The sequence below is a fragment of the Lithobates pipiens genome, unplaced genomic scaffold (genome assembly GCF_037356315.1).
Source record: "Lithobates pipiens isolate NorthernLeopardFrog02 unplaced genomic scaffold, aLitPip1_a1.2 Scaffold_18, whole genome shotgun sequence".
Classification (NCBI taxonomy): Eukaryota; Metazoa; Chordata; class Amphibia; order Anura; family Ranidae; genus Lithobates; species Lithobates pipiens.
In genome coordinates, this window is record NW_027507758.1 from 618,899,174 (window position 1) to 618,913,407 (window position 14,234).

General features: G+C 41.7%; 1 protein-coding gene across 1 annotated transcript in view; it reads right to left on the minus strand.

Annotated features, from left to right (window-relative positions):
• The window catches only part of LOC143989521 (uncharacterized), a 47,739-nt gene extending 39,951 nt beyond the window's left edge, over window positions 1-7,788 (minus strand). The window contains exons 1-6 of the mRNA XM_077489656.1: window positions 7,716-7,788; window positions 7,002-7,115; window positions 6,748-6,882; window positions 6,194-6,400; window positions 5,886-6,104; window positions 5,621-5,762 (exon numbers count right to left, since the gene is read on the minus strand). Of these exons, the coding sequence (XP_077345782.1) occupies window positions 5,621-5,762; window positions 5,886-6,104; window positions 6,194-6,400; window positions 6,748-6,882; window positions 7,002-7,097 (799 nt within the window). The 5' untranslated portion in view covers window positions 7,098-7,115; window positions 7,716-7,788. The remainder of the gene's footprint in view (window positions 1-5,620; window positions 5,763-5,885; window positions 6,105-6,193; window positions 6,401-6,747; window positions 6,883-7,001; window positions 7,116-7,715) is intronic.
• Window positions 7,789-14,234: the final 6,446 nt, after the last annotated feature.

The window sequence follows — 14,234 nt, forward strand, 5'->3', positions numbered from 1 at the left end:
GATTCACAAACTACTCAAAAACTTTTTGCTCTCAATGTCTTATATGTGCAAGACACAATGCTCAGGGAGGTATAAGACCACAGAAAGGGAAGTTCCCTACACCGCAATATCCATTCCAACACATTTGCATGGATTTTATTGAATTAGACAAATGTGAAGGGAAGAAATATTGTTTGGTAATTATAGACGCCCTGACAAAATGGGTGGAGATATTCCCGACAGGAAGTGCAGATGCACAGACTGTAGCCAAAGCATTACTAAGAGATATTATTCCTAGATTTGGAATCCCTGAAAGGATTTACAGTGATAATGGACCCCATTTTGTAAATAAAACTATACAACATTTGACAGAAGTGATGGGTATCCAAATAAAAAACCATTGCGCCTACCACCCCCAATCAGCTGGATTGGTGGAGAGACACAATGGAATTTTAAAAAATAAGCTGAGAAAAGCTATGGAAGAAATTGGTAAAAATTGGATGTACTGCTTACCATTGGCGGTAACTAGTATGCATATTACACCCACAAAAGAAGGTTTGAGCCCATTTGAAATAATATATGGAAGGCCATATAAAATACCCTTATTGCCAAATGAAACACCAGCTGAAGAATCTGAATGTACTCTATCAGAATATATGTCTAATCTGTTGAAACAGAAGCAAATTAATGAAGTCTGTTCTATTCCAGAAGGTCCAATCCAAGGAGAAGAGAAAATCCATATTGGAGACTGGGTCCTGGTAAAAATAATAAAGAGAAAGCATTGGCACTCACCTAAGTGGGAGGGACCGTATCAAGTTCTTCTCATCACTCCCACGGCTATAAGGATAGCAGAGAGGTCTACCTGGATTCACCAGTCCCATTGTAAGAAGGTTTTACAGGCAGAGTAGGGCCAGTTGGCTACAAGAGGTCCAGAAAGTCCGGCTACAAAGGGAGGTCTCACACAAGGTGGGACTTGTCTCAAACCGGTGAAGTCTCCCTCCCCTTCCAACTCCCCTATCCTATCCGCTGGAACTCTGTAGCTGGTTAGGATGAAAGGGACAGTAATTATCCTTGGGTTACTGGTGACTCTAGGAGAGGCATCCATAAGAGGGGGTAGGCGCTATGGAAGAGTAGAGGAACCTTTGGATTGGGAAAGAACAGGAAAAGCATTAAATCTAACCTTTATAGAGGGAATAACTAGCACTATACTGGTAGACTTCTGTCAGATTGCAGATTGTGGGGATACAACTGGGGCTAGAGGACTTCTATGGGCAGATAAATATATCTGCTGGCTCTGGAATAAGGCAGGATGTCAAGCATGGGATCAGGCCCTGTGGACTACAGCGCATCAAGATTGGGGGTATAATCAACCAGGGGCTAAAAAGAGTGGTATAAAGGAGAGACTCGTAATCACAAAAGCGGCCAACTCCCCCTGCACAAATAGTAAGAACTGTAACCAACTATTAATAACATTAACGGAGCCGAGGAAGGAAGATTAGCGGTTGTATTCCATGGGAGCATGGGTGTCAGGAACTGACCCCTCAGGAACATTTTTCCTTGAGGTATTACCACCTAATAAAATTAAACAACAGGAAAAAGTAGACTCAGAAGGGAAAGAAGAAGGCCATACTAAAATAGAAGTTCTGAGTAAAACTATAAGATTCACTAACCTAACAATAGAAGATGCCATAGCCTTGGAGACAGGCTACCAAGAAAAAAATGAGTGGTTAGAATGGTTGAGGTACACGGTTAGAACTCTGAAAAGGGAAAACTGTTTAGTTTGTGCCGGAGCCAGACCACATTTAGCAACAGTTCCTTTTCCTCTAGATCACAATACAGATCCAGAAGGTTTAAAATGTATGTTGCAATTGTATAATAAGAGCTATAAACCTGAAGCAAATTCTACTTGTCACACATTGAGTTTGTTGTTTCCCCCAGTACAGAGACCTCAGATACCTCCAGCGGTTGCCGCTTATCCGGGCAACTTTACTTGTTTTGCACTCCCAGGGAACCGTAGCGGGGTGGATCTTGGGTCATTACCTGATGACTACTGTGTGGAGAGGATTAACACGGACAACGGTGACTGGGTTGAACATGACATTCAGAGAGCTGATGTCTGGTGGATGTGTGGGGATAAGAAACTGCGAGCTAGACTACCAGCCAATGCCCAAGGGGATTGCGCTATGGTCCAGCTGGCTATGCCCCTGAGAATCCTGTCAGAATACCCGTGGACTAAGAGTCACCGACAGTATCGTAGGGACACCTCTCCCTTGGGGTCATTTGACTCTCAGATCTACATAGATGAGATTGGGGTTCCTCGCGGGGTGCCGGACGAGTTTAAAGCCAGGAATCAGGTGACAGCTGGGTTTGAGTCTCTTCTCTGGTGGGTGACTATAAATAAAAATGTTGACTGGATTAATTATATATATTATAACCAACAACGATTTGTAAACTATACTAGGGATGCTGTGAAGGGCCTAGCAGAACAGTTGGCCCCCACATCTCTAATGGCCTGGCAGAACCGAATGGCTTTAGATATGGTCTTAGCTGAAAGAGGAGGGGTATGCAAAATGTTTGGTAGCATGTGTTGTACATTTATCCCCAACAATACAGCTCCTGGAGGGACCGTGACCAGAGCCTTGGAAGGACTGACTGCGCTATCGAATGAATTGGCGGAAAACTCAGGTATTAATGATCCATTCACAACTTGGCTTGAAGGATGGTTCGGTAAATGGACTGGATTTATCACATCATGTTTGATCTCAATCGCTGTGGCTTTGGCCGTTTTGGTCACTTGCGGATGCTGCTGCATTCCCTGTATTCGAGGACTTTCACAAAAACTCATTGAAACTGCAGTCTCAAGAACAATGTATCAAACCCTCTCTACCTCTGAGGATACCTATGTGGACATTGAAGCTCAACTTAATGACATACAGTCCGAAAGTGTATAACACAGGGACTATCATCGAAATGTGTTGAGATAAAATAGTCACACAGAGGAGGGAATGTTAGAAAAGTTTTAAATGTTTATTGTGTGACTATTAGAAAAACAATAGTCCTGAGACTGATTTGTTAAAAAACTTACTTCTGAGCACATTATTGTACTAACTCATTGTATTGTTTTGTCCTAATTAACTCCATAGTAAGTTGTAGAATCATTAGATTTAACTAAATATGATAGCCTAAGAATGTACGGGAATATGGATAGCTAATAAAGGTACTAGTTCGTACCATGACAAACATTATTTATGTTCCCTCAGCTAATAGAAGCACAGAGATGTTATTCTTATGGGGTATGTGAGGGCGGGACACAGTCTTTTGGGAGACATTTTTCTTCAGCTTTCGTCCTGTAAGCATGTCTCTCTGTTGTGGGCCACATCAGAAATAAATTTTCCTGCTTCTCAGACTACCCGGAGTTTTTACTGATCACAAGGGAAATTCCTAACACAAGTGTGATTTAACTCTACTTCTGTCTCAGTCTGATTTAATGGTTTATGACACTCTATATTTACATAATCAGGAAATACTACCACTTTTCACTAAGGCCCTCCGCACCAGCTCAGAAGAATATATTTACTGGCTCCTGTCATAGACGGCACAATTTCCCGGCATTGGATTGGTGTGCCATATATCACAGGAGCTGGTCTAGGAGGCAGGACATTGTTACAGTGGTCACCCAGGCATTTCAGATCCAATCCCCATTCTGTGTGACAACATATAGGTGGAGAGGAGGAGGGAGGGGAGGACTCTGACAGGGGTATGCCGGGATGATGTCAATGATGCAATTGCAATTCAGCGATTCTCTGCATTGATGCAAAATCACTTAAGGCTGAATCCTCATCCATCAATAATACAATTATTTTCAATCACCCCTAATATATAATCTATTAAACGTCTATCACTGTGATACTACACTATGGAGTGCTTTAATTTCTTCCTATGAACCGCCCACTATCCTTGGGGCTGAGATTGAATGTTGGAGGTACTACAGCAGGAGGAGATAGGAAGCAGTGTAACGGTAACACAGAGGGACGTGGATCGAAGTAGCCGGGAATCAACATTAATAAGGCTGTTACTTGCCTGATATAAGGTGAGAGTTTGGGGGAACCACTTTGTATGAACACTACAGATCGGTTCACACAAGAGCACGGAAGCTATTTGTGGAATTCCGAATAACATTGGAAAATATAACAATTGAAATTGCACGATTTGAATTGCACTGTGTATGGGACTTTTTTTTTTTTGCACAAACTTTTGTTTTAGCTGTTTGCACGATGGAATGATTTATATTCATATTTATTGGTTTTTCTGCATAATTGCACTTTATGGAGAGTGCACATCTTTTTGCTTATTTGCACATTTTTGCTGGCTTGCACGCTATTTAATTGTTATTTGCACTAATTCATATTTGTTTACATTATATCAATTTAAGAACGTTACCATTGAGTCAGCTTTTTGCTGATTGTGCACTTTGTTTTTTTTTGGACATAAGGGCTTTTTTTGCACATTTATATTGGATGAATATTGGTTTTAGGTATATATATATATATATATTTTTTAATTAGTGTTTTTTTTCGCAATTGTTATTTATCTTTATTCATTTTTAGTTGCATGATTATTTTTGAGGATTAATATATTTTTATGAGAACACTTCCTTTATTATGAGAGTCTATTTATACGGATCACTGAGGTTCTATTGATTATTGAGGTTTATTTTTTACTGAGCACTATTGAGTCAATTTACCGTATTTATCGGCGTATAACACGCGCCGGCGTATAACACGCACCCCAAGTATAGGAGAGAATTATGTGGAAAAAACTTTTAGGAGGGAAATTTAAGGAAAAAAAACTTACATTTAAATGCCCATCAATGCAGCCTTATCAGTGTCCATCTAAAGCCTGTGTCCTGTGTATCTCGGCGGCGCCTGGAAGTTCTTGGCAGCTTTCGGCCACTCTCGGACCTTCTCGGCGGCTTTCGGCCGCTCTCGGCCCTTCTCGGCGGCTTTCGGCCGCTCTCGGCCCTTCTCGGCGGCTTTCGGCCGCTCTCGGACCTCAGCTGCCGTGAAGGGCCGAAAGCCGCGAAAAGGGCTCTGGGCGGCTGAAAGCTGCCCAGAGCCCAAAAAATAGTTCGGAAATTGCGGAGTATCGGCGTATAACACGCACCCGCGATTTTCCCCTGATTTTAAGGGGAAAAAAGTGCGTGTTATACGCCAATAAATATGGTAGCTATTTAGAGTCGACTGACAGCGAGTTTGAGGTCTGTAGGAGTGTGTATTGTCGGTTTTCTCCTTGCTTCCTCACAACTGTGTGACTGAAGGGGAAGAAGAGTATTGTTCATTGATTAGTGGAGGCTGTTACTATTTGATTGCCGTCTCCATTATCTATGAGATATCAAGCCCCAGACGCTTTTTTATTCCTGTGGAGCTACTTTTCTCATAGTACCTTCAGAGGACCATTTGTATAGTTATATTTATATGTATTGTCAGACTAGAGATTGGTAAGCGCCACATTCATACCCATAAATAGTAGCTTGTTGTTTTGGTGTGGGAACACCCTGATGTTGGCAGCTGCCTGTTGATTTTTTCTCCTATTGGTTTGCGCATTGATCTCCCCTTATTTACATTTAATGTGAATGACCCACCTGTGCGGATTTCTGTAGGAGTGTCCTCTTCTATAAATGTCCCCGTTATTCCATCCTCCTCCATAGACTGCTGATCATCCCTCACATACCTCTCTTCTTCTTCTGCTTTAACCACAACTTTTATATCTATCAGATCTTCACCCTAAATCAAAAAATTATCAAAAACATCATCTGTAAAAAAAAGAGTTAATCTTGTGATACCACATAAACAAAATCCAAACATCATCTCTACTGGTATATGTTCTAGATGTTCCACTCCACCAACCTTGTAATGGTGAGGGATGGTGTGATCTTCCTGTGTGGAATCCCGGGAATACAGAGGATGGGGACATCTCTCTGGTGGGTTTCTGTCACTGGATGACTCCACCATGTTGTCCTGGTACAGATCTTTGTGTTCTTTTAGAAACTCTGACTCCTCCACCACCCCATTCTCATTTTTCATCTCCTCTTTAACCTCAACTTTAGAATCTCTCAGGTTTCCACTCTGAATATATAATAAAAATTACATCAATTGTAATAATGCAGATAATGTACAGATCCTAATGATATTATTAGTGATTGTTCCTCATCTACCTGATGATGGTGAGGCATGGTATATCCTTCCTGTGTGGAATCCCGGGGATACAGAGGACGGGGACATCTCTCTGGTGGGTTCCTGGTATTAGGTGGCTCCATCGTACCCTTGTGTCCTTCCAATAACGCCTCCATCACTCCATACTCCTCATCCTCCTCTTTATACTCTTCTTTAACAACAATATTATCATCCCTGTGACTTCCACTCTGAAAATATATAATAAAAACATTGTAATAAACATACGTCTCCTCTTCTGTTTTAACCTCAACTTTGCAATATCTCAGGATTTCACTCTGAATATATAAAAAAATACCATCAATTATAATAATATAGATAATGTACATGTTCTAATCATACTATCAGAACTAGTCCATCATGACATCCTTGTAGAAATCCTTGTATCCTTCTAAATACTCCCACTCCTCCATGGAGAAATAGACAGTGACATCCTGACACCTTATAGGAACCTGACACACACAATGATACAGTCACCATCCAGACACATCCCTTGTCTGTTACTGGATAATGTCCCAGAATTCCCAGCACCGCTCACCTCTCCTGTCAGCAGCTCCATCATCTTCTTGGTGACTTCTAGAATCTTCTGCATGTTGTGTCTCTCAGGTTTTAGGGAGTCACATGGAGGCACTGTGATGGTCATATGATCACCTGACTTCGGAATCGGAAACCTCTGTTTTGGAAAACCAATAGGAATGTCACATTAGAATCCTCCTCACCTCTCTAGTTGGGTCTGTGTTTTATTAATGGAGATAAGTGTGATGTCATGTGACCTCCCAGAATCCTCCTTACCTCTCCAGTTAGCAGGTAAATGATCTCCAGGGTGAGCTTTAGTATCCTCTTAGTTATGTGACTCCGGTCCTCCTCCATCCTCATTGATGCGGTCATGTGATCTATACAGGTTTTCTGTGGACAGAGAATTATCTGGTCATGTGATCTATACAGGTTTTCTGTGGACAGAGAATTATCTGGACTGTATTGGTTGTATAATATTAGGATGGGGATGCAAGGGGTTAATAGTCGGGCTGCCCCCAGTAGGAATCGGCACGTGTGTAGGGAGCGGCTTCCCTCTAGTGTTTGCATTTTTAAAAGCTGTTGCTTGCAGAGTTACCAAAGCTACTTGTATAACATACGCTAAGATTGAAGTCACACTACAATGTATAAGGTCCCAAAATAGTCCGAATAATGTTGACCAACTCTCATGTTTTTCGTACTGTATGTTGTCATCTCTAGGGGCTTCCCCTCAATGGTCGGCATGAGTATCAAAGAATGTCCAAATCTTGTATAATAGGACTATAGTATAAAGGAGGATAATAAACAGTAATTCCAGGACTGAAGGCTCAGCCTCTCTGGATGGTGTCTGCCCCTGTAGTGTCCTGTGATTACATATATAAAAAGGTGACTAATAAGGTGGATAAAAGACATCACAGTGACTATGGAGGAAGAGGACGGACATGACGGGGGGGGGGGGTTACTGGGTGTAAATAGAAAATAAGATCTTATTACCTCCTCTGCTACCACTTCCAGCAACGTCTTCTCTCTACTTTCTCGCCCGACTCACCTCTACCCTGGAAATTACTATTTATACCTGACATCACTTCCTGTCTATCTTCCATAGAGACTTCCATTCTCAGTAGACATGTGATCACCATCTTGTGGAGCTCAGAGGAATTGCAGCCCCGAGAAACATCTCATAGTGTGAACACGGCCTTGTGCTGTGTGAGTATGCACTGTATATCCTTATAGATGGGTCATCTCCACTCCCACACACGGATTAGCTGCACACCAGGAGAACACACTGATTAGACTGCTTGAAGACTCTGCAGCTGGCAATATATGTGAATGTTGGACAGATTGTTACTGATGATCTTCTGCTGTTTATATTGAGCTATTTGTGTAGAGCCCTGTGTGAGTCCTCCATGATTTGTTTAATGTTTCCTTTGGAAGGATATCTTCTGGTTTTAGGCTAGCACAGCCTTTGTCAACCTTTTCAAGCTGGTGGAACTCTTGAAATAACTTTCAATTTCTTGGGGAGACCCTGCTTATAATTACTATAGTCACAGCTCACAGTACATAAGGGTGGTGGCCATTGGGATGAATGCCCCTTACATTGGTGGTCACTGGGATGAATGTCCTTACATTGGTGGTCACTGGGATGAATGTCCTTACATTGGTGGTCACTAGGATGAACATCCCTTATGTTGGTGGTAAATGGGAAGAATGCCCCCTTACAGAAAGTTAAGAAGGCCATTGTTGTTAGTGTTTTTTTTTTCTATGAAGCAAAAATTACCCATTGCTGAAGAAACCTCTGAAGGAACCCTTGGATTCTATGGAACCCTAGTTGAGAAAAGCTAGGTTGCAGCTTCACAGACTTCTTAGTAGGGATGAGCTTTCTGTTCGAGTCGAATATGAGTTTGACTCGAACATCGGCTGTTTGACGAAGATCGAACATTATGGGGCGTTCATGCCAAATTCCAGCGGCGCGTCACGCTCCATAATGCACTGCGTCATCGCAGTGCATTGCTGGTTGATGATTGGCCAAGAATGCACTATGACCTGCATGCTTTGGCCAATCACCACACCATCAGCAAAGAGAGCCATAATTGGCCAAAGGCAGGGTGCCTTTGGCCAATTATGGCTCAGGGGGTTAAGTCCATGCCTCATACTATATAAGGCCACCTGCACGTCAGCCTTGTGTAGGGTATTCTTGGCAAAGAGAGAGATAGAGAAAGTGTCATTTTATTTACTTTGAGCAGGCAGTTTATTCAGTTAGCTGCAGTGTATTTAGTATACATACATCCCAGCTTTATATATATATATATATATATATATATATATATATATATATATACATACTGTTTAGCTATATCTGACTGCAGGCCATTCCTGGTGTACGTATTCAAATACGCTTTCAGGCAGGCAGGTTATTCAGTGTTTTGCAGTGCATAAGATATATACAGTCTCCAACATATATATATCCACTGCATTCCAGTCTAGCCAAGCCTATATCTGACTGCAGGCCATTGCTGGTGTACGTTTTCAAATACACTTTCAGGCAGGCAGGCAAGTGATTCAGTGTTCTGCAGTGCATTAAATATATATACAGTCTCCAACATATATATATATATATCCACTGCATTCTAGTCTAGCCAAGCCTATATCTGACTGCAGGCCATTGATGGTGCATGTTTTCAAATAAACTTTCAGGCAGGCAGGGAAGTGATTCAGTGTTCTGCAGTGCATTAAATATATATACAATCTCCAACATATATATATATCCACTGCATTCTAGTCTAGCCAAGCCTATATCTGACTGCAGGCCATTGATGGTGTATGTTTTCAAATACACTTTCAGGCAGGCAGGCAAGTGATTCAGTGATCTGCAGTGCATTAAATATATATATACAGTCTCCAACATATATATATTATATATATCCACTGCATTCCAGTTCAGCCAAGCCTATATCTGACTGCAGGCCATTGCTGGTGTACGTTTTCAAAGACACTTTTAGGCAGGCAGGTGATTCCGTGATCTGTAGTGCATAAAGATATATACAGTCTCCTACATATATATCCACTGCATTCTAGTCTAGCCAAGCCTAAACCTGACTGCAGGCCATTCCTGGTGTAATTTTTCTAGTAAACTTCAGGTGGTGTTTTACTAATCCAATTTTACAGCATGTCTGGAAGGCCACCAAGGAAAGGCAGACACTCACAGGTCACTAAAAGAGGGCAAGCAGGCTCTATGTCTACTTTGGAACACGGTGTATCCTCACAGCACGTGGCCGTGGGGCACGCGTGTCCTTTTTTTCGACAGCTGGCCATGTTGATCCACAACATGCAGAATAGTTGGTGGTGTGGATCACAAAGCCATCCTCATCCTCCTCTTCCTCTGTCGCCCAGGCTAAGAGAAGTTTGGCTGCCAAAGCGGCCTATTACATCAGCTTAATGGCATCAGTCACTCCTTCCCTAGTCCCACCATCATGTCCTGAGGAGTCCCCCAAACTGTTCAACCACAGTGTCAATGCCCCAGTAGAAAACTTAGCAGTCGAAACGTATAGGACTAGCACTTTCTGCTTCCCGTATTGCTTTTTAATATCACATGATTTTTTAAGCTTTACTATTTTTTCTGTATGGTATTTTAACCTCAATAAACCTTCATTGGTTGATCTATACTATGTGGAGCGTCTCCATATCTTTTTCCTCTTTATGCTCGGCATCTGACGGAGACCCCTGGATCAACTTTTGAGGGATCGATTTTTGGCCGACCATTCATTTTGGAGCTGCCTGCCTGGAATCGTGGACTCCAATTGACGTGGATCCGAGCCCCAGTCTGGGTGACACCATCAAGCCCGGCACCGACCACCATTGGCTATTTAGCCCCTCAAGCTCGCATGATGGATTGCCTTATGGTGTATGTGTCCACCTGTTTTGGTAAGAGTATCCATTCTCTTATCTGTGTATATTAGCCCTTGAAGTAGAGGTTATTTGGATTGCAAGCTGGTGCTAGAAGAAACAGTCCCTTCCTTGGACATTCATCCCTTGATCAATGGTCATTGCTGTTGTCCTTTTGACTTATTACTAAGGACTTATCACGTTGTTGTTATTTTATTTTTAGCTGTACACTCTCATTTTGATGATTGTTTGGTTTGGACTTTGAGTGTTAGCAGCTTTATTGTGTTATTTCACACATTTCTATTTATTCACACATTTGTTGTTATATTTTTATGGTTTAGCACAGTATTTTCCTCACTTTCACACATAATACAGTGCAGAGTATATAGTGCAGTCCATGTAGTATATATATATATATATATATATATATATATATATAAAATACAGTGCAGAGTATATATTGCAGTCCGTGTAGTATAAATAATACAGAGCATAGTATATATATATATATATATATATATATATAATACAGTGCAGAGTATATAGTGCAGTCAGTGTAGTATATACTGTATAATACAGTTCAGAGTATATAGTGCAGTCAGTGTAGTATATAATACAGTACAGAGTAAATTGCCTGTCACCAGCACTTAAAGCGAAAGTTCAATTTTTGGGTGGAACTCCACTTTAAGTTGAATTTGTTTGTAAGTCGGAACAGGTACCTTTTTTAAGAGTAGCTCCAGGCAAAAATAAACTTTTTTAATGTTTTTTTGGATAGCATAAGGAAGGGTTATCACCCCTGTAACATTTGTTTTGTTGTCTGTGCCCCTGTTCAGAAGATTTCACCTCACTTTCTGTCCCTGTGACAATTGGATTTTGAAAATTTTGGATTGTTGTGGAAACAAGGATTGGTGATAAAGCTTCCATGTAGACACCCTTTTCCCATTATAACTCTAAGCCCTTCTACACGCGGTCGGACATTCCGACGTAAAATGTCCGATCGGACCGTGTTGTCGGAAAATCCGACTGTGTGTGGGCTCCATCGGACTGTTTCCATCGGAATATCCAATGGACAAAGTTTTAGAGCTGGGCTATAAAACTTTCCGACAACGTGATCCGATCGGACTTTGTCCGATTGTGTGTAGAGAATTCCGATCGGACAAAGTGCCCCGCATGCTCAGATCAAATTCCTAGATCAAAGCTTATGGCTACTAGCCTTAACGTAGACCTGTCGTTACTAAATATCGTCACGTTACGTACGATCGGATTTTCCGACAACTTTGTCCGACCGTGTGTATGCAACACAAGTTTCGGACAAAATCCGATGGATTTTGTTGTCGGAATGTCCGACCGTGTGTACAAGGGCTTACAGGAGTGAATTTCCCTTCCTAGGGGTAGACTTCCTCTTGTATCCCTCCATTTGTAAGTGGAAGTCCTTTGTAAGTCAGATGATTGTAACCCAGGGACCGCCTGTATATACCCAACCTACCCTCTGCATTGCTGGAGAAACTGTGGTCAAATAGGCTCACTTTTGCATATTTAGTGGTTCTGCCCACATATCACCGACTTCTGGGAAGATGCAACAAATGGTATATTTAATTAAAATCAGCCAAATGGCTACTCACACTAATATAAAGATCAATAGGCATATAACAGTATAATACTGTGGTCACTCAGCGGGTAGCCATTTAGATCTGATGAAGAAGTGGATGCTTTGAAATGTTATCTCCATGTTCTGATGTCACTTCCGATGCAAATCCGCGTGTGTTCCATGCTGGTTCCGAGACAACAAGACGGATATCTCGCCGGTTGTTCCTCTCCTCTCGTGTTAACATGTACACACCACCATCCACTGGGGACCCACTGAGTGACCACAGTATTATAGTGTTATATGCCTATTGATCTTTATATTAGTGTGAGTAGCCATTTGGCCAATTTTAATTAAATATACCATTTGTTGCATCTTCTGCTACACTTAGTTTTTGGTGCACCTTGTTTTACTCCCATTGTTCTTCTACATACAGCTTCTCTCTCAAGGGAGCTGCCACTAATGCTGCATATATATACTTCCTGGACTTTATAGACTTTTAGGTAACCTCACGTGCACCATTCTGTTTTTGTCTTGTTTATCACCAACTTCTGGACTTTTTGGTTTTCTCCTTAGCCTCCTCTATCACATCGATCGTACTGGACCCAAAATTGCCATTACTGTATGTAGGCCCTCTAAATTCCATGTTTTGTCATATCTTTATTGTAGCTAGACTTACCATGGCAAGAAACTGGAAACAAGCAACCCTCCCCCGCTCTTACAGACACCATTATTCTAAACGACCGCACTCTGCTAAAACTCATGTTCGCTGAAGTCCATCTCCATCTTGACAAGTTCCTCCAGAATTGGTCCCCTTGGATTTCTCACCCCTCATGGAACCTTCCTCTTACTTGATGACACAACTATTTCTACAGTTTTATTCCACCCTCTGCCAGCGAGTCCTTCCTCTCCTTCCACACAGCCACAACAATAAGAGAGTACCGGCTACCTCCACATCGCAGTAGCCTGTATTCTCATATATTAACTATCTACAGTTAACAAGTAATGTTTATTGTGTTAGTATTATTGCTTTTTCCTACTTCAAACGTCTCCATGGCTGTCATACCTATCTGCCTACCTCTGCCTACCTCGCTACTGGCCCTCTGCTTTGTATACCCACCTCCCCAATTTTCACACCTCCCCTTATTCTACTGCCCCAGCACCCGGTCTTTACTGCACTCTGCAGACAACACTGCACCTACTACCAACATTTTTTGTTGTTAAACTGCACAACAGTATTGGTTTCATTTTCCAATTTCAACCACAATATTGTAATCTTTTGATTAAGGTACACCTTTCCTTGTACAATTTCTTTTCATCACAATAAAGAAATGTTGAAAGTAAATAAAAATCGGGAGTGTCGAGTACACATTAGGCCCCTTTCACACTTGTGCGACCTGAAAGTTGTGCAATTTTACCGCAATTTGTATGCGACTTTAAGCAAGGCTTGCGTAATCTTGAAGGTCTATGGACCTCAAACGGCATCAAAGTCGGACCAAAGTAGGGCAGGGACTACTTTGAAGTCGCACAGATATGAATGGTTCTCATTGGAAAACATGGAGACTGACTTGTCATACGACTTCGCAAAAGTGTGAAAGGGGTCTAAAAGGGGGTGGGGGTTTGATCAATACTTCAAACAAAAAACAAACACCCCCCCCCCCCATTGGAATCCATGGTCTGGCATCCCTGTATGTAGATCAAGGGGTCGGACAAATGGATAGGGGGGCGGCGCCCATTTGCCCTCTATGGATGGACCGCCATTGGGCACCCTGCAAGCCTGAAGCATTGTTCATGATTATATTAAACAGCTAGTTTCTTCAAACATAACTCTTCACCCACAGCACCCCCTGTCTCATTGTTTGTGGGTGTAATATTTTATTGTTTTTTATTATTAAATCCTTTTCACGGTACTGCACTATGGGATGTGTGCTCTTTTTTTCCTTTGTCTTGTTCCACAAAAATTACATTGCAATTTATCCGATGAAAGTGCATGTACATTTCTTCTGTGTGAATGGAGGTAAAATAAAAGCAAACGAAATCAAGCC